This window comes from Platalea leucorodia (assembly GCF_965183815.1).
Source record: "Platalea leucorodia genome assembly, chromosome: 3".
Lineage (NCBI taxonomy): Eukaryota > Metazoa > Chordata > Aves > Pelecaniformes > Threskiornithidae > Platalea > Platalea leucorodia.
The window spans coordinates 48,878,836-48,904,091 of NC_138825.1; the positions used below are offsets into that span (position 1 = coordinate 48,878,836).

General features: G+C 38.6%; 1 protein-coding gene across 4 annotated transcripts in view; it reads right to left on the reverse strand.

Annotated features, from left to right (window-relative positions):
• Positions 1 to 1,074: 1,074 nt before the first annotated feature.
• SMOC2 (SPARC related modular calcium binding 2) overlaps positions 1,075 to 25,256 on the reverse strand; it is a gene marked incomplete at its 3' end in the record, with an annotated part of 147,526 nt that continues 123,344 nt past the window's right edge. For 2 of the 4 annotated variants that reach the window (XM_082305895.1, XM_082305893.1), the window contains exons 10-13: positions 9,255 to 9,357; positions 8,071 to 8,345; positions 5,494 to 5,537; positions 1,075 to 2,708 (exon numbers count right to left, since the gene is read on the reverse strand). In XM_082305895.1, the coding sequence (XP_082162021.1) occupies positions 2,685 to 2,708; positions 5,494 to 5,537; positions 8,071 to 8,345; positions 9,255 to 9,357 (446 nt within the window). Of the gene's footprint in view, positions 2,709 to 5,445; positions 5,538 to 8,070; positions 8,346 to 9,254; positions 9,358 to 25,256 lie in introns of those variants that run through there. The other 2 variants (XM_082305894.1, XM_082305892.1) reach the window with 2 other exon arrangements.

Sequence of the window (25,256 nt, forward strand, 5' to 3'; positions counted from 1 at the left end):
AATAGGATAAAAGCTATAACTAATTAATTAATGTGGAAGTAAACAAACACTGGTACTGTAGTGTGAGCCTAAGGGCCTATCCACATGGATTCCTTTTTGGTATCAAAACCGTGCTTGGTTACAACTAGAAGGGCCAAGATTTATCCGAGTTTAACTAACTATCCTGTGGATATACTGGAGATACAGGAACGCAAGGTGAATTTAGCAGGCTTTCAAGTGTGTTCCAGTTAGCGATCTGGCCTCTAACTGGAACTAGGAGAACTCAGTCCTGCTTACAGCCAAGTGGTGTAATGGCTGGAAATTGAAATGAACCATAAATGTGATGACACAGAAATAGGTACAAAGATGAAATACCTCATGTTTCAGTCATGGTAGTCATTAAATTACTCTATGTTGTAGAAGTCTTTGGATACCTAAGAGAATGCCTATAATATTTATTTGTGCTTTGATAAGTGTTTAAGGCTACTCATTACATAATCAAGTGGCTGGTCCAAATTTGCCTCCCCACACACCCTCAGAATGTAATGGGCTACCATTTCAAACCATGGACTTGACAAAATATTTGATTGCCTACATTTGTATTGTCTCCGAAGGCCACAGTGATGGAATTAGATGCTTCTTTACAAAATGTTGCTATTAACCATACTATGCCCACCTAATCAGGTGCTGAGCATTCTCAGGGTTTGCCTCTCTCTCCTCATTGTTTCCAGTCAGGTTGAAAGTTGCCAAGCAGCTCACACTCACACCGAGGGGAAAAGATGTGATCTCTATCTATGCCACGTGGTGCTTTGCTGAGAAGAGGCAAGAGACCAAGCTGAAGCTATATGGAGATAGTAGCAACAAACGATCTGGCCTCAACATCACTATTTTGAGAAACAATGGTATGAATAAGGCATGAACGACCTTAGGAGAAAATTCAATAAAGGGGCAAGAGAAGAAAAGAAGATGGACATTATGTGAGGTCATGAGGTTTCTTGTAAACTCAAGGCAGTGGTGAAGCCACCACTGTGTGTACCTGCTTCCAAACGTGGCTATCTGTGTTGCAGATGAAAAACCACCAGCATAGTTTGATAACATACTGATCTTTAATCTATAAAGAAGATTAAATTCAAAGTTTAACAGTATAAAAGAATAACAAATACTTTTTAAAACAAAAATACAAGATAACACACAGTTGCATCTTGGTTCTTCCTGCTGCCAAAGCTTAGAGTACATAATTTCTGGGGTACAATTCCACTGCATACAGTGTTTCCTATCACTTCAGCATATGTTGAAATTGAAATGAAACATTTTTATTTGCAAAAAGCTTTTCCAGGTACAAGCTCAAGCCAGGGTGCTATTATGATTAGCTAGTCACATGTCAGATCCCACACGTTATTTAAACAAACCAGAATGAAATCACTGTTTGTTGCAACATTCCTGCCTTTTCACGTCAGCTCCTAGATGCCAGCAGTCCATCTACCACTGCATCGATCAACCCAGCTGCTTGTAACTCACAGTTGTTCAAGAGCTGAACCTTTTTCACTTGGGTCCCCTGCTCTAAATTCACATCCACAAGTTCTTACTCCCCTCAGGCACACACACAATAAAGCACTGGGGGGGAAAATGACAGAGAAGGTATGAAAACTTGTGAGAACTTCTTTCAGACAGCAAGGAAAAAGCCTCAGGCAGGGGTGATGTGAATAGCCTCTCCTGACAGCAACTGTTCATAATTTTTTCAGCTTTACCTCTAGTGGACCCCGGGGCAAACCAAAGAGTTGATGGGGGCAGCCAGGTGTAGGGGAAGAAAAGGTTGCCCAATCTGTTTAGCCTTCCCTGACTCTTTATAGTTAGATTTACAATTCTGACCCATATAAACACTGCTCCTGCTTTGCACTGACCACAGAAACATGCTTTTAGGCCCAGGCTGAACCAGACTGGAGGGACATTACAATCCACCTTACTCCTTGTAGGTTTGTTGTATTAATAACCCAAGTGAAAACAAACAGGGGAAAAAATCGTACCCAAAACTTATAATGGAAGGCACCTCAAAAATGGATAAAGGGATACATTTTTCTACAAGTATCCTAACTGTAGAATAACTGTTTTGATCCATTAGTGGTTGCATTCTCATTGCATGATCTTTGGAAAGCATAATAATAACAATAAAACCAAAATGAAATAAAATATTGCCACCGATGAAAAATCTGTTCAGTTAAAAACTGCAAAACCAAGTAAACAGCAATTTACACACTTCCCTCAGTCCTGCAAACCTGAAACATCCAACACTGCTTGGACAAAATTGAGAATACAGTAGACTTTTCAGCATAACTCTACTTAAATGACAGTATTGATTAAGAAAAACAAGGCATACTATTGAAACCAAAATACATAGAATCAGGTTTCTATGCTACTGTTTGCCAAAAAGCTATTTTTTAAAAAATGATTTAAATGCAAACTTTTACATCTCCAACACGTTTTACATATTTCAGACAACAAAAGAATACACATACATTGTATGTGATAATTTTTCAAAACTAGCCATTATATTTTCACAGATTAAAAAAAAGTCTGTTTAAATATTTCATTTCTACAAAGTGAATTTACATTTTTAATACAAAGTGCAAATACTACAGTTGTTTTTATTGCCTTTTGGTGAGGAAATCTCCCACATGTCAGAGATCTGCCTTGGATCAATAAGCTGTTCAACCTTGCTTCTTAGGAACTTGCTGAAAGAAAGAAATTTGGAAAAATTTCCATTATTACTGATGTTTTCAAGTAATCATGTATAAACATTTATCTCTGTTTTTCAGCAGTGTCCACATGCCGCTATCATAACAAGAGTTCTGCACAAATATGTATGGGAAATAATAAAAAAAAATCCCTGCCCTGTAGTCCTTCATGGCATCTATGAACAAGGGTATGAGCAACATCTTTACTATTTCTTACCTATGGCCTCTTTAAATTTATACCTGTCAAACGCACAGTTTTAGCAACTGCCTGGGCAAGTCCCTGGTGCAATATACTTTTCTATGGCATGTGATGTATAAGGAATGGGCTGCTGTCCAAAGTCTTATGAACAATCTATAGTTTCCTTGTAAACTTTTTGCTAGGCTGCAAAAGACCCTCTGGGTCTCATTGACAGCATGTGTGCATGTATGTGTATGTTTGTTGGACAGGGTGGAGCTGAGCAAGGGAAATATACCTGGCCACTGCCTCAGTTCTGTCAGATCCATCATGTATTTGACCTCTTTTAGAGCAACAACAGCTGAGACTCAGTTAGCATATTATGTATCTATATCTCCTTTTTTCAGTAAGCTTGTATGTGAGTGTACACATACAGATGTGCACATATGTAAAAAACAAAAATTCAGGAATACACGCCTAAGCACACATAAACATATATATAACTGAACTGTCACAATAAACTAGTAAAAAATGAGCTCTTGAGTGTCCATCTCCTGAGTGGTGCAAATCCAATCACTCCTTCTTAGATGGGTGGTTTCCTTTGAGTAGCTCCTACCCAGCCCAGTTGCTCTTCAATAACTTCCTTTCAAGTGAAAACTTTTGTGATGAAAGCCACCTTCTGCATTTGCAGCCTTGTATTGTTCGAGTATGAAACTGCCAACAGATGGTTTGCTGAGCCAGCCTTAATTCAAGGCTATCATTTGTCAGCAACAGCTTTTAAAATAATTGGTGCTGAGTCAGCAAAATTATTGGACAAAATTAAAAAACATAGACGCTCTAGGACACTTTTATTACAGATTCTGCAAGTCAGGATCAGATTACGAGAAAGGGGAGAGGGCTTGTCATGCTTCAAGTGTAATGCACGTGTGCCAGTAATTGCCAATATGTAATTAAAATAACCCCTTTGAATGTTTTTGAGTTCCGACAGGATAATTGTTTTCAGGCTGCCTTGTTTAAAGCATAAGTGATTTGTGGACGGAACTTGAAAAGTTAAGACCACAAACATTTGTTTAAACAAACAGAAACTTATCACATCTCTCTAGCTGTAAGAATATTTTATATTCCATCAAAGGTATGTAGGAGGTCTCTGGTAGAACCCACAACCAATGTTGAGCTTGCCTTAGGAAGTGTGAACCTAACATCAAACAAATCAGAAATAAAGTAAGTAACAAATTGACTAGCAACAATGAGAGGATGATTTCTCTCGGCTTGTGGGGAGGTTCACCCTGGGTTCAGTTTATAACAAATTAATCTAGCTTTCTGATAGATGGGAAGACATTAACCACAACTATGGTTTGGGGATATTTTTAGCCAAATTCCTATTTTCCCAGCTGCAGGGTTACCTGAGCTGTTCTTATAATATGTTTATATGAATATTTTTAAAAACAATTCATCATTTGCTGATGCTTTTGTGGGAATTAATCTTTTATCTCCTCTAATGCAAAAGTGAGGCAAGAATGGTATGATGATGATTCTTTTACAAGACCATTCAAATAACTGGCAGACTCACAAGTCCTTTTTCAGACCCATGCAAAAGTGCTGGGAAGTTGTGCTCATGTTGTCCACAAAAGTGAATCTTTAGGATTAATGATTATAAAAATAGACACACACAAATGAGAAGCCCTTTTTTAACCTTTTTCCTGAGCTTCCATTTGAACCCCTCCTTTTCAGTGTGTGCCTTTCCTTGATTTAAAAATTCTGCTTTTGTGCCTTTTGTAGCTCTGAATGGCTTGAGTAGCTGAAACGCCATGAATGACATACACTGGTGTTATTCAGAAAAACAAAATCAAGTCTTTGCAGAAAATTGATGCAAAAACAAATCACGGATTATGTTGTCAGGGTACTTGACATTTTATTTGCTACAATCATTCTGCCAATCTAATGAATTTTAGTTTTAACATACATCAGCAGACTGATGCAAATCCTAGTTCTTCAGCGTCATTTTGCTCAGCCAGCAAAGGTATTTGAAATTGACAGCTCTTTTCTCTACGCTAAGATTTTAAAAGGTGTTTAAAACCACCACAAAATAATTCAGTGGGGTTTGTGAAATGTACAGATTTTCATAGGGCATGGGAAATGCATGGCTTTTTTCAAAAAGAGTAATTTCAATCAAAGTTTGTGTCTATAGTATGACTCACAGGAAAAATAACAGAATTCAGTTAAAGCAAAAGGTAAATGAAGGTAAATCAGTGCACATTTAAAAGTGTATGGGAATGCCGACATTCAGGAATGCAGAAGACTCATATGAGTAATATCTAATTATCACTAACCTAGAAGCCAATTACACTTTACTAGGAACATCCACATGCAGGCATAATCTACTTTGCGTTTATGCACATTTACTCTGCACCCGTAGTTGACTAATTCAGCTTTCCTCAGATAGAACTTATGTCAAAATTTGTTAATCAGGATGCTGCTCTACATTTTCCTGGCAAGTCTGCAGAATGGCAGATGAATGTAGTTTGAAGCTGCAATGATAACTGCTAAACCCCAAGAAGTTCAGCTGGGCAAGACAGGAATGGAGATCTTGCTCTCCTCAGTACTCACCTGCCTGCTGGATGAAGTGCTCTCAGTGTTGGTTTTAGGGGCTGCTAAAGAAGGGAAAAGAAAGCATTCTGAATATAGTTTGCAAGTTATATGCAGCATCCTGAAGAACTGAAGCCCTCATTCTGGTATTGTTTAGAGCAAGCTACCTGCACAGCTTCCAATAAATGAGATAAAATATTTCAGATCTTTCATTGAAACATCCACTTTTTTCTTTCCTCAATACAGGTGTTGCTTCTATCATGTTGTATGAAAGTTGAACGACAACATTTCTTGCCAGTTAGTATATGACGTTTGCTTAGGACAGATTGCATCTAGTCAGTGTTAAGCATTTCAAACTTATTAAATCTTTAGGAGTAAATATAGCCTATTATCCTTGGTGGTAAGTAAGCACAGCCAAGCAGACTGCCTGGAAAGCATTCACTTTGCTTAAAGACATTGCACAGGCACAGCTCTACCAGCCAAAGACATTGTTCACATTTAATCTATAAAACAAGATTATCACTGGCTTTTATGTTGCTTAGTGGCGAAGTCCAAAACTGTGCTCTAAATGAAGAAAAAAAAAACCCAGCCACATGAGTCTGCTGGCCCATTCAACTTCACAAGCAAACTTGGAAAGCTAGGGAGGAACTCACCCTCTTGGTTTTCCATGTCAGTTTGTTAGTCAGTCAAGCTGCATTGGGACAAAGGGGAAAGAAACTGGACCTTGAGAAATACTGCAGAAACTACCATTCCCCTGAGAAAGCATATTTTGCAGCTCTCTGGCTCTTATATTGCTTCAAATGATTCTCACAAGACACCTGGGACTCAAACAGAATGATAGAGAGCAGCCTCCTTATCTCAGCTTTCACACCTGAGGTGACGGGGTCTCACCTATTCCTAGAAATATAACTCTAGCTTTAGTGGAGTGGCGACTGATTTGTTTTATGCAAGTGAAAGGATTATCAGAAAGAAAATTTTAATTATCAAGCAGGAGAAACAAAACAGAATGCTGATATTCCAACAAAAGCAATTTTTATTGTCTTGTCTTTAAAAATATGTATTTCTAGGAAAGCAACCAAATGATTTGGTTTAGAGTTTTTTTCCAACTGGATGCCATTAGTTTTTCAATGCAAAAGTTCTGAGGTATTTTTTACTTCCAAAAATTAATGTTCTCATTATTGACTATATTTTTTTTTGAGAAGCTCTGTTAAAAATCTCCAGTTATGGTGAACATAATTTTTTATTTAGCTAAATCTGTGTGTGATCTTCATATAATTTCATGCCTCTTACAACTTTCTTTTCTGAAACAGGCAGCTTATGTGAAGCAGGAGAATCCTAATCTTTGTTTTTTTCACTGAAACGGGCACAGGAAAAACTGAGTTTTGGTTTAAGTCTTACAATAGCTTTCCATTATGTACTGGAACAATGACTTCGGACCCATATTTCATCTACAATAAGACCAAGGAGTGCCAGCTGCAGCAGGACAGAAGTGCCTGGATGTTAACATAAGGAGCGACCATAATAGCCTCCACTTTAAGACACTAGTCTGCCAAACAGTGTAAATGAAAAAGGTGTTACATTTCGATTTCCACATTTATAACATAAAGATAACAACAGTCATCCACCTTCGTATCGAGTTTTTTCACCTCTCTCACCTAAGTGAAAATTGCAAGGTATTATTATTAGGTCCACAAAAAAACACAGAAAAAAAATCCTGCATTTGATATATTTGGTTTGAGACATATGTTTCTGTGAGACATAGACAATTTACTTTATTAGTCCAATGTAGAGCTATTCCTTCTTTCTTCAGTATTCCCTTTCTACGCTTGAATACAACCAATTTTGTGGAAATCATTTTATTTCTGACTGCATTTCCCACTTGACTTGCTTTTCATTTCCTATGACACCTTTGTTTTACTGCCCTGGCTTCATTTTAAGGTCCCAGGCAAACAAAACAAATTGCCTATATCCATGTTCTACAGCTTCTCACAATATGGGGATCTACTGTTGTTGTTTACAATTTTTTTAAAAAATTCTTCTTCATTTTCAGGAATTGCGTAATTGAACTCTGCAGGGACCATTGCACACTGTAGTTAGTTGTTCCCCTTTCTACCAATTTGGCAGCAAGGTAAGGTGGCTGTGTACCAGCAGTTTTTCCACCTGTTTGGCAGATGACCGCATTCCTCACTGTATCTCTAAACCACATTTGAGAAATGAGAAGTCATTATAAAGCTCAACAATGTGCTGCCTTCCCAGCAGGAATCCAAAAAGCACAGGTGTGCTACTTCCACTCATTCAGGACATAGTACTGTAATAACATTAAACTGGCTTTTTGATGACTGTTAATGTTATCATATCCTCTTAGGTTTCCTACTGTAATACATTTAATGGTCAGAATCAAGGGGAAGTTTTTGATTCTGTTGGAGCAAAGTGATGATTTGCCTACACAGAAGCAGCTTTCCTGCCATTTGCCCTAAGCAACAGCTGCATTAGCTACAGACAGATGTATTCTTGTATTTTGTATACTGCTAGCATATACAAATATCAGACTTTGTCAGCTTTAAAGAATCTAGTGAACAAGGTAGAAAAGGTTCTTACTATGGCGTTTCTTTGTTTCTGCTTTACCTTCTTCTTTTGTTACTCCCAAGCAGCCCATTAATTCTTGAACTGATAAGGACTTATCGTTGTTCACATCACAGTATTCCACAAACTTCTTCACACATTTTTTGGGTTTTGATTTCTTTCTTAGGAATCTCTTAAATGGCTTGATTTCTTTCTTGCCAATGTCACCACTGGAATTTTTATCTAGCTGTTTGAAATACCAATGGACCACTCTCTCTTCCAGAGTATGATTTGGATCAGGCTCTGAAACCCTGAAACAGAAAACAAGAGTTTAGTCTTAATTCTGATACATAAACCTCAGTTTACACCTTTATTTCAGAATAGTTAAATCACTGCCGGATGTTTTGTTACATAAACCTCCCTGCTTTTGGCCACTAGCTTCTTGTAGTGAATCCCTCGTTTTTCAATTTGGCCTAAATTTTACACTAGGGGCTGGAATCTGCTCTTAGTTAACTCTCTGAAACGGTGTTGAGATCAGCACCATACTCAGAAAACAGTGCTTTCCCCTTTCATTTCCTGAAACAGAGGAAAGTGAAGAGAGAAATAAAAGAGAAAAAGACAGTTTCATAGATGGCAGACACATTAAGATGCATAATATACCCAACTGAAGTAGGTCAACAGTCAGCATCACCAAATACCTAGGCTCCAATTACAACATTGATGGATGCTCTTAGAGATAAAACACCTAAATGTGTTGAACTACAGGGTAAGTTATAACCATAAATGCCACCTCCTCTTCAGACGGTAAGCACCTGACCTGCAGACACCCGAAGTTTGACAGCACTTCTGCATTTTTAATTCTACCTGTGACTAGGTAGCATTGGTTTGCTTTACAAGCAACTAGGCAAAATATGAATCAGGAAGGTGGCACACATTCATCAAGTAAAGCCTGAGAGGAGAACAGAGACTTAGACACAGTTGCACCAGCAGCTACAGATAAACTCTAAGCTGTGCTGCTGCTGAGAATTCAGCTATCAAGTGCATCTCTGTTTATTGGACATAGTCCACAGTGGTAACTTTGAAGTAAACACTCCTAGATAGGTGCTTGGAAATTTACCCTTTGTGAAGGCAGAAGAAGAATTACTTCTCAAAGCTCTCAACAATTCATTCACCACTGCCAGAATCCTTTTAAAGACACACAAAAAGGATCTAAAACCCACCGGCTAGAAGACAATGATGGATCAGAGACTGCATGCACCATATCCGTGGACAACGCATCCAAAACACTAGTCAGGAACTCATTCTTCTTGGCCCCAGGACAACCTAGAAAACCAGATTTTTTTCTTTTCTTGTTTTCTCTTTTTACAACCTTTAAATTCCAACAATAGTTCAAACTTAAGAGATAGATGTGACTCCCTGTACACAAATTCCCACAAATTGTGGACAAGTTCATAATATAATTCAAAGACAAGCATCTAAATTCAGGTTCATACCTGTAATGTAAAGCAGGAATAGAAAAACATCCTTTTGAACTCAAGCAAGTGGGAATCTGGTTTGCATACCTTGCGTTCCTTTCTTTCAATTTTGGCCATTATTTTTCTTTCTTTAAGATATTTTTTCCATGGATGTCACATTTTGAAAAAAACAGCTTTGAAACAACAGAAGTTCGTACATGACACAGACCATTGGAAACATGGACTAGAAGCCCATAGCACAATACTTCTTTCAGATTTCCACTTTTGCTCCTCTGAACTACCACTGGCTTTCTCAACACACATTGTCTCAGTGCATTGGTTTTCCTCTCTGTAAAATGACAGTCAACTCCTTTCCCCGTTCACTTTTCTCTTGGACAGGGGTCAACTCCCACCATACGGCACCTAGCCCAATCAGATGCTGTTAGTTGGTACTTTGGTTCATACTGTGGGATCCTATGGTGATGCTAGATCATCCTTATGATTACATTCCCTATGCCACAAAGTTCTCTGAAAGAAACTGACAGCACATTTCAGACACATAATACTTCAGATATATATACATACTGAAAGATCCAGTCTTAAAGCAGTGCAGCTGGAGCAGATAAATTCACCTGACAAGCACATGGAAGTTGACACATGGAGGTTTGCTTATGCAATACACCTGCTTCCTCTCCTCTTCCCTAGAGCCCTGAGCCAAACACCAGGTCTTCCCCTAGCCCTGTAATAGCTGAGTTGAAGTCTAGGATGATCCATGGGCAGTGACACAGAGATGACAAACTTGAAGCTGAAGCCCATGGCAGGACTTTCACAGCCGATTCTGTGCTGGAGGCCCGCTTACCTGCAGTTCTGTTCTTAAGTGAAAAAGGGAAACACTTTGAAGTGTTGTGGAAAAGGAAGATTAGTCAATCAGTGGGGATTTGTTATTTCATTACACTTCTCTGTGACCTCTGGAGCAGGCAGTAGGATTATTTGAGCCTGAAAAGCCTCATCTTGCCCAGCAGATTATTTTTTAATACATCCCATGTTGATCCAAGGAAATGAACCTGTGTTATATTAGCCCTTAGCTGTGTTGCAGTAAGAATAGCTCAGCTATTATGTATAGCAGCAGCACCCACTACATATTATTGTCTAATACATTCATGCAGTTATGAGTTCCCTGTCTCTTATGTGTTTGCCTTCAGCACCAGGGACATTTTATTCCAGTAACTGTAAAAGGTGTATAACAGGAATTCACTGAAGCAAGTTTCACTGCACTAAAAGTACACATATAAAACCAGATGTCACTCTGCTAGATATGTTCCTCTTCCCTTGGCCTTTAACGAGTTTTTTTTTTTTTTTCCCTGTTACAACTGGAAAAAAAAGAAAAAAAAAAATCCCAACCCAACAGCTAGGACTATAATCCTAAATTTGAGTTCAGTGAGACAAGCACTTGAGCTTTCTCTGTAAGGCACAGAAATGACAAGGGTGGCAAGAGATTAATAGGGAGGGACAGAAGACTATACCAAAAGGTTTCTGGCAGCATTCAGTGCATAACTAAAAACTATATTCTCTAGAGCAAAGAGCTTGCTGGCAAGTAAGGCTCAGACACTGCGACCATGTAAGTAAATTGCGCATTGTGATTTAAATGAAGCCACGTTACTTTGCAAGTCGCAAAAGCACATTTGCCCAGAGACAAGCAGGCAGAGCCCAAACAGTTCCCATGCAGAAGGCACATCCAGCCATGCTAGCATGGCAACCTGTCTGAATCAAGCAACTAAGTCTCTGAGCAACCTACTGAGCTCAGCACTACATCTTGCTAGCAAGGATACTTGGCCTGTGGACCAGAGCTGGTTCTCTTCAAAGGACAGGCAAAAAGAGGTCTGTCCAAGGCTCTCCACATAGACCTATCTTGAATGATACAAGCTTTATCCACTTCGTGCTGGGGTTGTGTTGCTGTCATCAGGCAGAAGCCTGAATCCTGCTCCAAACATGAGTTGTGAATTGATACAGAGCCCGTGGAAAATGCAGACAATAATACCTCAGCGTATAACAATGCAGTGCAATATGGAGACAAGATAATTTGACTTTTTTTCTTTCCCTGTCCTTTTTGGATAGATAATAATGTTAATATCCAATTTTATTTGGCAGCTCCACCTGAATTTTTCCTGTTAGTTATGAGTGTATTCCTGAAACATCTGGAAGAAACAAAAATGTATGCTTTAGGTAGTTTCCACTGCTGTCCAGGGAGCTGCAGTACATATGCTACATATAGACATAGAAACCAAAATCACTACTTAGCTTGCTATTTATGAGACACAGCTAGGTAGGGGAAAGTATCAACTTCTAAACTCACAAGATATCACGGGGAAAAAATTTCATAGTTTAAAGCCTGTCTCTGACAATTTTCCCTAAGATTAAGAAAAGTTTCTAAATGTGTATTGCATAAAGTTGGAATAGCAGCTGACAGCAATAGAAATCTTCTCATAGAAAAGAAATCTTGCTGTTAAAACAAACACAATTGGTTGCTGTGAAACATTCTAAATTATAACTCCACTACTTAACGTAAAATGACACCCTACAAAATCCTCACCAGTTAAATACAGAGAAAATATTCAGTTTCTCCTAATTATAATTTTTGCTGATGTGTGGGCAATCACACAGCAATTTACCTCACAGTGAAATCTCTGTTCTTTGCAGGTGTTATTAACTCAGAATAATTCTCTGGAGGCTTCACGCTGAGCTTTAATTTTCAACAAACTTGCAGATGAAATGGCAAGACTGGGGAGCTTTAGCTTGATTGTAATGAATAATTCACTCTTAGTGGACTAAATACAGAAAGGGAAAGACTAGTCTCTTATGGGAGCCTTATGCTTCTCACTATGGTTTATGTGCTTCAGTTTCATCTTGTGCAGCTGCTTGTCCTGTGGGGATTTGACAGCTTACATAAATAACAATTTGTTGTTAAAGGGTTGAAGTTGAAACCACATGGAGTTAACCTACAGGTTCAGAGATGTAACACAGAGTTGAGTGTTTGCTTTAAGGATAGTTTTACCCAGAGTAAACCTTAGACCAACAAATACATACCATAAATGACAGGAATATACAAACACCTCATTTCAGCTATAATATAAAGGTAATCAAAGAATCGTCGTTATACATTAAATATCTCATATGTACACGTGTCTCTGCATAATTATATCTACCTTTAGTACTGAGGATGGATTTTTGCAGTTAAATCTGTGGGGCAATTGTCTTCTAAAATATGCACCCAAGAGCCTTAGAGCTCCCTGCTTGGTTGATAATAATCTACTATTGTCAATCTTGGAAGATTATCTTTTACAGAATGTCTGAAGTCATGGCTAGTAAAGTTATTTTGTTCATTTCTGTAAAAATGTGAATACAATAGATAAGATTAATCACTTGAAAAGGGAGTTTAGATTAATCTTCCTGCAAAAGAGGAAACTGCCTTGAGTCAGTCACTCAAGTAATTAAAGGCATGACAACTTCCAATTAGCAAATCTAAAGCTTCTTTTTTATTCCCTATTTGTTAATATGAATATCAGGCTTAGCAGTGCACTCAAATACAATGACCAGTGAAATATCTCTGAAGATTATAAATAAGTTTTAATCTGCCAAAAATCAGAATGATCAGAACTATTCATGTTTCTTTTGCAGCTTTGACTTTGCTGAAATATACTGGTACACAGGAGAAAAGAATTTAACAAAGTTTGTCAATGCTACTGGTTATGCTAGGAGAGCAGACGATACAAGGAAAATATTTTTTCTTGGACTTTTATTCTATACACACATATATGTACCGTTCATGAGTTTATTTCTGTTGATCCATATAAATCACAAGTTTGTGTTTGTCTAGATATGCTGAGGGTCCTCCTCATTTTTTGGAGGACTTACCAAGATCTTCCTGAGCCCTATTCCAGAAAAAAAGCCCTTCTAAAGATGAGCCTGGGAACTGAAATTTGTAACTCTGCTGGAGACTAAAAATCATGGACACAACGAAGTCAGTGGTTTTATGGCTCATTGCAGTTTTTCCCTCACTGCACCTCCTGGTAACCTCTCACAAACAGTAATTATCTACCTCTTAGTCTCTGTCTTAGAGGGGCTGAGGATATTATCACCTCTCCTTGTTAACATCCCTCAGGTATTACCCTTTTTTTTATTTTCTTTTCTTTTTGCAGTCAAATATTCTTACTAACTAAAAGAATTACGTTAAACTCAGAGCCAAATTCTGTTTTATCCATGCTTACGCAAATTTCAGAAATAACAAAGTAGAATAGAACAGATGCTAGCTGGAGGGGAGCTACAGACCCATTGCTTTGTAGCCCCAGATCTCCATGTTTTACAGGGAAGAAGCATTATTTCTGGAGAAGGGCAGGAAGCAGATTTCAGTCCTCCACATATATTTAACTTTATTTTTGTTACTATTTTAAAATGATCTTTCTGTTCTAATTTCGGGGGGGGGGGGGGGGGGGGGGGAACAAAAGAGTTAACAAAGGATGCTCTTTCAAGGCCCTACCCTTCAATCCCAGGCATTCATATCATGCCGAAGTGCACTGAGTGGGATTTGTTGAACTTGAGCCTGCTGAAATGAGGTGTCTCACCCATAACAGTTATTTAAGCTCAGTATAAAGGAACCCATTCAGAAGGCATTCATCCCAACTGCCTTAGACTTTTTCTTAGAATAGGATAGGATCTCTCTTAAAATGTATCTCTTCTTCCCTGTTAACTACTGAGGAAGCCCAGACAGCTAACTTACACTCCCAGGTGGTGTAAAACTGCTTGTGATGGATTCTATATGTATCTGTTTTGTAAATTCATTTAGGATCAAACTACTCTGTTATTCTTTGGGTAAATGTGGTGGAAAGAAGGGATAATGTTCATAGCAGAAACATGTATGATCCTATAAACAGTTTTCACAGGCAACTGAGTGACAAAGTTAGGCTAGGGAATTTGTTGATAGGAAAAGCAGTTCATTACATTTATTTCAGTTCTTGTAATATTATTGTTAAACAAGAAAAGAAGAATCAGAACATCACAGCATAACACAGGCAATGTGAAATTACTAACTTTTGATTACCACTTTTTATTTTGGCTTTTCCTCCATGAGAGTTTGAAAGGGTTTTGAGAAGCAAATTTCTTGCTGCTAACAGTTCAGAGATGTCACTGTGAGAACAGGCAGGGATGAACCAGCTAGAACACTGTAATGCTCTCAGATGCCATCCAAAACTCAAAGCAGAACTTGAGAAGGTCTGTGGACCTTATTTGCCTTTTTAAAACATTCTCTTGTGGACTATTACCTTTCTAGTTTTGACTGGGAACAGGAAAAAGGTCCGAAAACTCAGATGATAAGGAGATCTTGCTCCTTTGCTGCCTAACTGGACACAAGGCAGCTGATGTTTTTATTAGGCAGTGACTGCCAACACAATATCTACCCCAGTTTTGGAGGCCAAAGACATTTCAGTATGTTGAGAAGAATCTGAAATTCTGAGCATTTAGGTTCAGCCTGTGCCAATGCAAACTCCTAACCTTTAGAGGCTTGTCGCCTTATGTTTAACATGACCTGCAATATAGCCATGTGGGTCAAGCTCCAGTGTAAGAAACACAACATATTTTTCTGAAGTGTTGGCACAGTGACACAAGTCAATCAGATCACTGATTAGGACACAGAGAGAAGAGTTTCAGGATTAGAAAGGGGCCCAAAAAAAGTCCAGAAGAGAAAAACAACTGGATCCGATTTTCAAAAGGTTATACTTCTGCTTTACATACCATATTTCATGACTGCCTGTCCCTGAGATGTACAGCTGGTACTTCTGACTGCAGTAACTCTTTCAACAATAGCTTATTAAGTTGAAATATTTTGGAATCCAGTTTTGTATAATATGGCAGGCGTCTGAATCTCCACATTATCACTCTGAGAGTCTTAACAATTAACAACCAATATTACTTAGGGAGTCAAAATGCAGTCCTTTTTAGTAGACATTTATTACTTCCAATTCACTTGTATTTTCATCATGCTGTTATGTTTCCTCTCAGGAGATGGGTATGAAATAACCATATTTAATTACCTCCATTTAAATATCCATTAAAAAGGAAAAGCTATTACAAAAAATGTGTGTTGTTGCAATTATGGAAGTGACCTCAGAAATAAGGTGCATAATTCTGGTCTCCTGCTGGAAAAAATTGAACTATGGGGACTTGCTTAGTGGGGATGGTTTTTACATTACTTAATTAATCTAAGCAGCCTGCTCCTTGGAAACATGCATGAAAAACAGTTTTCTCTACAAACTGATGTTGATTTTAACCTTTCTGGATATCTCTTACTGAGACTTTTACCATTGGAGGCATTAGCTGAAAAATCCCAAAAGCATCCACTCTCAACTAAAGACACAAAAAAGCCTTCTGTTCAGATACCAGGCACCAATGGTCATTAAAGCAAAAAGATGAAGGAAATTCAGACCTGAGTTAGAAACTGTCAGCCCAGCAGCACACATTTATGTGAGAGCTATTTTTGAAGAGTCCCTGGCCACAGTGTGGTACCAGGTTTTCAGAGAGAAGAGCAGAACCTTCGTGCCAGCCTGTGGTTCTTACACTGTCATAACACAGGATGGACAGAGATGTAAGGCCAGCACTCCTTAAAGATACCTTTCAGTCCCTCAAAGGGTGTTACATACATGATAGATTTTTTCAAATGCACCTTTGAAACACTGATTTTTTTAAAAAAAATCCAAATGTAGATGGTACAGAGCAACCCCTACCTGTGGCACACAAATGGGGAGTCCCACAGATGCAGTGACTTGGTGTTTGTCTATCCTAGAAATGAAAGCAGTGGCAGAACCACCAATTATGAAGCTAAGTCACTGCTAAAAGGGCACAAAGCAGATTATTGTGTGGTGTAGGATGAGCTGGAAAAGGAGATGGGGAAGGGAGGAGCAGAAAGAAGGCAGAAGATCTAGCTATATTGCAAGCAGTCAGGAGACGTATCAGAATCTTTACCCATGCTTTATTTTGCTTGTACAGATACCTACAAGTACTGAATTTGAATTAGGAGACAAATTTTCATCAATGTTATCTGATAACATCTGATGATATCTGATAACTCCCTCCCATAACTGGCAAATGAAAAATCTAGAAATTGGATTTCCACACAGAGGGGAGCTAGGAATAAGAGGAGGCAGGCATGGCTATTTCTTGGAACATTAACTATATACTGAACTTTAACTCAGAATGAGTTTTTACAGCAGTGATTAAAAGAGGTTTATGGAATGGAAATTCTGGAAGTAACTGAAGTGAAACAAGAGTCAGCAAGAACCACTAAAGCATTACTTGAACACTATGGAATGAACCAGTTTTTGGAAACCTGGCATCACGAAAATCTCTCTCTCTCTTTATGTAGTATTTAATTTGGGATTGGCAGTTGTGTTACCTTCCTGGACAATTTCCATTAAACACGACAGATTTCCTTTGCAAATACCATTTCAAATCTCACTGGCTCATCCTTTGCTAAATAAAAAAGCTGTAAAATGACTAATACAAAAGCATAAATACAGCCTTACAATTGCTCAGTATGAAACTTTTACAAGGTATGATATTATGCAAGAATGAAACGCCCTTAGTTCCTGCTGAAGGAAGTGGGCATATTATGACAGGCTGAAGGCTCAGACCTTAATAATTAGACACTACTTATTTAGTTTAAAAATGAAGGTCCACTCCTAATTCACCACTACCCAGCTCACTTCTCCAGGGCTGATAGAGAAAGATCTCTGCAGCTACAGCAGGTTTCCAAACCAATTTTCTTTGCAAATTGACCTCTATTTGGAATGGATCCCGCAAGCCAAATATAATACTGTGTACCTCATTAAACCACAATAAACTGATGTTCAAGTAACAATGAGCTCCACTTCATCCCCCAAGAGCAGGGCAATTCAGAGTTAATCATGCCACCCTTAATTTGCAATTTACAGTAAGCACTGAGGAAATGAACACATAGCGCTTGGTAGCAAAGATCCTGCAATGACAGAAGTACAATAGAGTAAATTAAAGGTGGAGATCAATGTAATTATGGTTCTAAAGTGTCTGCCAGGAAGGATGCAATGAAGCTGACTTAATGTAAAATAATATACAGCGTGTGGTTTGATTACAAAGTGCCTTGGGTCATTTTACAGCATGGAGATCCAATTACATGATAGCACTCCATTATGGATTATGAGGATGGTTTCCTCACTGGACCACTACCCTGTATGGTGGTTTCATTGTGTACAGTGTGGTCCGTTTCCCTTGTGTGCTGCACATCCTGCATTTGGTCAGGAACCCAGCTAGGAATATCCTGCAGCCATGTCAAGGCCTCCATTTCTTTGTATTTGTGCAGAAGCCTACCCTGTCAACTTCAGCAGAGGCTGTGGAGTTTAATGCTAATCAGGTTGCCCAGAGTCAGTCACTTAGTATTAACAGGTAATATCCGGTAAGAGCTGAGGAGAGAAGCTATTGAAAAGTGAAAACTATCTTAGGCTTACTGACAATGGGGCTCAAGAAAAAACAAAGAGATAGAGAAATACCCTATCATACCCCACCAGCATTTCAGGCTTGGTCTGCAGAAAAACATGACCCCGTTTTATACACAGACTAACATGACATGGACTGCTTTAAGACTGAGCACGTGTACACAATTATAAGAGCGTGTGTGTGCTATTTCTGGAGCAGGCCATGAAACTTCATTTGTTGATAACAGAGCAACAGCAACACACGAAGCAGGTTCTCATGCATCTTACTGTCTGCTGCTGCGTAAATGGAGAGAGATGGAAACAAGTCACCACAGTATATCTTTGTACCATGGCATTGCAGGCGATATGGGAAAATACAATCTGAATGTACAACAGCAGCATCCCAAATGCTCACACCCAGCAAAACTGAGTCCCTCTTGTATAATAACCTGATTTCCAGCCATGCATTTTGCAACAGTAAGTGCTTGCCTATTGGTGAATGGAACTGAAATAATTACTCTGATTATAATTCATACACCCCACATTTCCATTCTAACTCTCCTGTGAATACTTTTTTTGGTATAAATATGCATGCTCTAATGTTGATTTAGTAAACAGCAGTCATTTTCCATCTCAAGTCAATGAATGTAAAGTACTCTTACTCAAAATCAGAGGTTCACGCTCCATACTTGGAGATATCCAACACTGCAAATTCCAACAGATACAGACTTTCAGTCCATGAACTTTATATGACTAGAGTAAACTAAGCCCTCTACAGATGGCTATGAAAGGGTTCACATGCTAGATTGTCAAAAATCAAGCGGTGGTCTACTACTGCTTAAAATCAGAAGGCAGAAGAGAAGGTAATGAGAAAAAAGAACCTTAAACCTTTAAAAATGCCTGGGATTAGATTAAGAAATTCAATATGTGTGTGTGGATTACAAGGACAAGATAAACAGTTAAAACTCATCCATTTCTGTCAACTGATATAAGCACACTCACAGAGGGTTTTGCAGCAGGGTTCAACTATGTGTGCCATCACAAAGACCAAAGCTTAAACCAGAACAATTTCTTTGTGGGAAGCAGAAGGACATGAATATATGGTAAGGGTAGTGAAAGGAGAAGATAAGCATGGAAATTAGAGAAAACCAGGTAGAAAGCCAAGGGAGGGAAGAGAGGCATGGAAACGAGTGGAGAAAAAAGCTACTCGAAGTTTCAAATGAACTCACACGGACAGCCTGTGCTCTGACACAGACACCTCTGACAGCACTGACACTGACAGAATATTAATCTTCCTCCCCCATTCTCCTCCAAACAAAACTGTAGTTCACTGAGATAGCTCTGGCATTCACATGAGTAGGCTTCTAGTGGTTTTGTTTTCCCTGCTTCTGCCAAAGCCATGTGGATAACATGGCTGAATCTCTGCATCTTTAGCTGCATTTGCAGAGACAGAGGGTTCTTATATCTTCCTATTGCTTCTAGCGCTCTTGGTATGTGACCACGAAGTAGCTCTCTCTAGGCTTGGCCAGGAAACAACAATTCCATCATGTGGAAAGTGTCAGGATTGGGTAATTTAGATTTTACCCTGGTGCAGAATGAGCTTCTTTTTTCCTTTTTTTTTTTTTTTTTTTTTTTTTTGTGAACAAAACACCCCATCCCATCTTGGCCAAATAGCTTGGTGATGAGGGCACGCTTTTGAGATGGGGGAGACTGAGGTTCAACTCCCTGATCCAAACCAGACAGTGCAGGGAGTTGAAACCTGGCTTGCTGTTATCCCAGCAGAGTACCCTAATCTCTGACACTAGAGAGTCAGGTTCAATTCCCTGCTCTGTCTGGTTTGGATCAGGGATTTGAACCTAGGTCCTTTCCTCTTCATCTGAGTGCTCTAATCATCGAGCTATTGTGTGTCCACAGAAGGGTTCCTTTTGTTGTGAGCAAACTCTTCAGAACAAAGAGAGTGTCAGAAACCACTTCTATTGCTACATTAAAACATTTTCTTCATAAAAATAACAATAGCATCAGACTGGACAGCATGTTCTTTAAGTTAGGGCTTAATCCTGCATGGTGTAGAGAAATGCAACCACCATCTTCCAAAAAGCCTGGCAAGTAGGTCAACAGAGTGCTCTCACTAGATCAAATAAATCCATGATCTTGAAGAAAAGCATGGGCTTCAGTGCTTTGCTGGATAAAGGCCACTGCACTTTGCACACTGAAGAGTCGAATTCTCAGTAAATAAATTTTCTGCCTTGCATGTTTTGGACTCAAGGCTTTCTGCCTTACCAAACAACAGACGTGTGGGAACTTAAGCAGCACTTTACTGTTCTGCCATACTATAAGCCACTGTTTAAATTTTTTTTCAGCAGTGTATATACACAAGAGAAGCCTGTTGTTTGATATAGGAACTCATTAAGTCTGTTGGATTTTATTTTCTAACTTTAGATCCATTCTATTTAAAATTGAGTATTTAACTTGTCTATTATTCAAGATAAATGTTTCACTTAGGAGACATAAAGAGGGTAGACAATACAACTTCCAGTGTGATAAAGCTGAATTCAGAGCACAGTGGAAAAAACAGGGGAGCTGGAGGGAATCAAACATTCAGACATCATGGGAAAGAACAAAAAAAAAAAGGAAAGATCATTCACAGGGGAAACAAAAAGCATAGGGTACTTCAGTGGTTCTATCTCAATTTGATAGTTATACTTCCATTCACCACACAGAGTACAAGCTTAATTTCAGTCGCTTTTTTTTCTTTTCGTGAAAAAGGTTTCATTCAATTGTCTAAACTTTAAATGGAAAGGGAACTCAGGGTTCTCACACAGTACGTTCAAAAACATAACCAGACTTTATGCTTGATGACATGACTTAGTAAAGCACCTAGGATTGTCTGTAATATTAAGTGTATCTTGGGTTGTTCTGATGCCTGTGATCTTCTGGAGCAGAATCAATATGATCTACAAACTTCATGGATGTATAAAGATAGAAATATCTATCAAGACAAGGGGGGAGGATGGGAGTTCCAAATTCAAGTTTTACAATAATTTTTAATGACCTTTAGTTTTTCTGTTTTCTGATTTTTCTGCATGAAAAGGATCACTTTTCATCTCTCAAGTATTTGAGAGATTCCATTAATATCACTGATGTGTTTTGAAATGGTTACCAGGAAACACTGCAAAAGAATATAAGTGCCTAGCTATCAAAGCACATTTTAAGAACAAATTGCTCTTCTTTTATGACAAGCATTTATCTGTAGTCTCTACTGAAAATATAATGAGTATAGAATGCCATCACTTTATCTGCCCTGTGTTATAGCGTTCTGCTTTACCTGTAAACAGAGATAAATCACAAAGAAGGCAACTGGGGAGTAGAGGGGTTGGGGAATGAATCTCTTGCTGTTGAAGAAAGGAGTTCAAATTTTGCTGTGGTTACAAGCAAATTAACCCAATTAATTCCTACTTGTCTCCAAATTACAAATGTTACTAAGGGAAAGTACTGAAGCTAAACAACTGAGAGAAAACAAATCTGTGAGGGGAAATTTGACTTGAGCTTATGCACAGGGTTTGAATCCTTACTTTAATATAAAATACATTTGTAAATAAATACTTAAAAAAATAAGTGTATTCCTCAGTATTAGGACTGAAAACAGGCCCACTTAGGAGTGCAGACATACAAGGTACCCTTCTCTTTCTGCACAGTTGAACAGTTTCTGAAATTAATTGTGGAAGGAGGGAAAACTTCAGCATCAAGACATTCACTGTACCTCACAATGAGCTCACTTTCTGTATATCAGCCATATATTCCTGAATTAAGAATATGGCATAACATTACAGTTAGAGTAAGATCCAGTGGCTCTAATGCATTTTTTTTTTCACCCTCCCTCCAGAAGACCAGGTTTGATGTGGAACAAGGAGTCCAAGTTTAATAGACCCATTCAGGTAATAGTTTTATGATAAGAAATGTATGCATCTCCTCTCACATAAACCAGTTTTCTGACTTTCTTCCCAGGGTGACTTTCCTTGGGCGAATTGTAAAGAATCAGAGCAGTGTGTATCTGTTCACATTCCTCCTCCCCCCCGCGCCTTCCACACGAAGCGACTATCAAGTGAAGCCTGCCCACAAGATACCCCACAGCCAGATATGAACGAGAGCTAGCAACAACAAAGCATTCACCCAAATGCTTAGCTAGGTCTCCAAGCTTAAAGCTCAAGCAGCTGAGGAATTTGACAAAACAAGGTTTCACTGTAGAATAAACCATACAGTTTTTACGCTCCCAGAAGAGTCCTGCTTTCCCAAATAACCCTAGTTTCACCAAGCCACCTGCCTATGTCAGGGAAATTAATGAACTTCAAAAGTAAAAACAACTCGCGATGAACAGTGAGCCCTGTTTTTCTAAACATCGGAAATGCCAGCACCACAGCAGTGTGCCTTCTTTTTTACCAAGCCATACAGGGAGCTGTAAATTAAAGCCTGATTCCTGGACCTTACATGTCCAGCCACTGCATTGCACATTAATCTGTTTCCTTGATTCAGTTGCCAAGTTTGCAATAAGGTTGTGTGATGCATGCCTTGAACCATAAGCTTGGCTCCCGGAGGACTGTGCACCCTGTTAATACAGGAGTAAAAATACATGAAATCAATTTTTTATAGGAACTTCAAATGAGTGATTTTTTGTAATCCCTACTGGATTAAATTTTTCCTATTGACAAACGCATCTAGTGAACAAAATGCTACATATAAATCCTGCACAGCTCATAGAATTAATGAAATGGGCTTGTAAACATGTGAAAGACACATGTTGTGGCTCTGTTTGCCTTGATTTTTTTAATCAAGAAGCAAGAGCAAGGGAAAAAGAAAAACAGCAGAAAAAGGGTGAAATCAGCATTATGTCAAAGAAAGTGGACAGCCAAAACAGAGAACATGATTTCAAATAGATCATAACAGATGATTGGCATTTTAGTGTTTCCAAAAACATAAGCTTAGCTCAGCTTGCAATAGGAAAGCATTGGAGTGTCATGAAAAAAATAGTAAAAGTTAAAGTAACTTGGGAAAGAAAGTAATTTTTTTTATGAGACACTAGCTTCCCTTGATTCAGTAGGAACCAGACTGAGAGAAACATATTTCCTTTCAAAATCTGACATCAGGATTGTATATCTAATATTAATTATTTTTATCCATGACTTTGGTTCAAATCGATATGGCAATGTCACTGACATCTAGAGCATGAACTCTCTGTAGGTGCTGTTTCCATAGTTTAGATAATCCCAGCATCTACAGCCCAGCTGGTGTTCTAATTACGCTGAAGTATGCTTTGCACAAGCAGATAGGAAAACTTGGATTCCACTAAACAATTAACGAGGAAGAGAGATATTTACCAAAAGTTTTTAATTAACTAAGTGTCCTGGCTTGCCAGGGCAAAAAACTCATGCTGTATACAGAAAGTAGTCCTTTGACATACATACAGCTTAAGATGCATCAGTCGTATTTTTTCAGAAGCAATCTTCCTGCTTTTCTAAGAAAAGATGTTGAGACACAATTGTAAGGGCTGGAAAGTTAAATTTTCTCTCACGCTTAAGTAGACTCCAATTTGTTAGTAGGTCTGCATGAGAAATCTAAAAGATCAGTACACAGAGCAGATACTTAGGGGTGAAAAATGTGGCCATTTCTAGTGCTGCACGTGGTAACCTACCAGTTAGTGGCTTTAAGATGCATGGAAATCATTGATAAATGGAGAGTGTGGATATGCTCAAGGAGTCACATCGTATGTGCAGTGAACCCATCTCCTGAGGCTGTTGAGCTCACTGACACAGCATAGAGTAACTTCTCCCCGGAGGAACATGTCACACAACAACCTCTAGGCAAACAATGTAGGCACATATATGTGCCTACAGGAAAAGTGGGCTGGCCAGAGTGGTTCATCCCACTTCTGGTAGGGGAATACTTCAAAACCCTTTCTAGGTCTCACTGACAAGAAAAGATACAAAGAGCTCATTCATCACATCTCACCCCCTAGCCCAGACTCATGCCTGAGCAAGCTGGCCTCGGTCACGTGTGGACAGAGTTGATTGATTGTCTCAACTCATCTCAGCACAGCGGTGCACACAGCTGGTGTCACCCCAACCTCTCCTCCCGCAGCCCCTCCAGAGTCCAGCATCTGAGCTGCCTCACTCTGGGGCAGGAGAGCAGAAGCAGAGGAATGAACCTCTTCTCAGATGTTCGGAGAGCAGAAGACATGACATCTACACTCCAGGTCCCAGCACCACTCTCCAGGAAAAGTTCATATTTGTGAGAGAGAGATACCTGGATTGTAACACTGACACTTCTTGAAGCCTTCTAACAACACTTGCTACTGAACCTCACTATTTCTTCCAGTCTGTGAAATAAAGAGCAATAAAAATATTAAGGAAAATATCAGAGTTCTCTATTCTGAGCTCTTTGTAGGGATCAGGAGGTATACTGTCCTGGTTATCAGTGTCATTTACACCAGTTTAAACCCTAACAGAAGTGGTTACAGTGAGATTATTTTCAATTCAAAGCAATGAATTAGAAGCAGAATTTGAACAGTAGTTTTACAGATTAAATAAAACTCTTCTTTAGAGCAAGTAACTGCCAAGCATACCAATGAACTATTATTTACTAAGTCAATTACAAAGCTACTTTCAAGCAGTTATCTTTATAATCATCTGGATGATATCAACTAATGTTAGAGGAAGTATTGACATAACATATATTTACTTATTTTTCTTATCCTTAATAAAATGACACTTAACAAATTTTAAAATTCTGATAGCAAAACCACTGTTTTCTTAAATATGAATAGTACAGTCAACTTGAGTGAGGCTAAGGAAAACTGTAATGTGTTTCTCTAAAGCACGTCACAACAGTTCATTATAAACAGCAGAAACAGGATAAAGCTCACAGAATGGTTCAGTTCAATTCAATACATCAGAAAACTCTTTATTGAGCTGGTTTCAATATATTCATAAGTAGAACCGGTTTAAGACCCTTTCATAGGAGGGTGAGCTGAGAGGCCTGAAAGGATCTCTGTGTGTACATATGTGGATGGTAGTATAAACACAGATTTAAATTTAGGGCTATGTAAGCTATCATATAAAAGCTTTTAATCTGCATAAATCAGAAACACGTTATTGCTGCATGGTGAAATTACATTCACGCATCACCCCAAACACGTCACCAGTAGAAACCAATGCACCTTCACAAACCATGTACAAGCATATGTTATTTGAGGAAAAAAAGGATCCAAAACTCTCTTGTA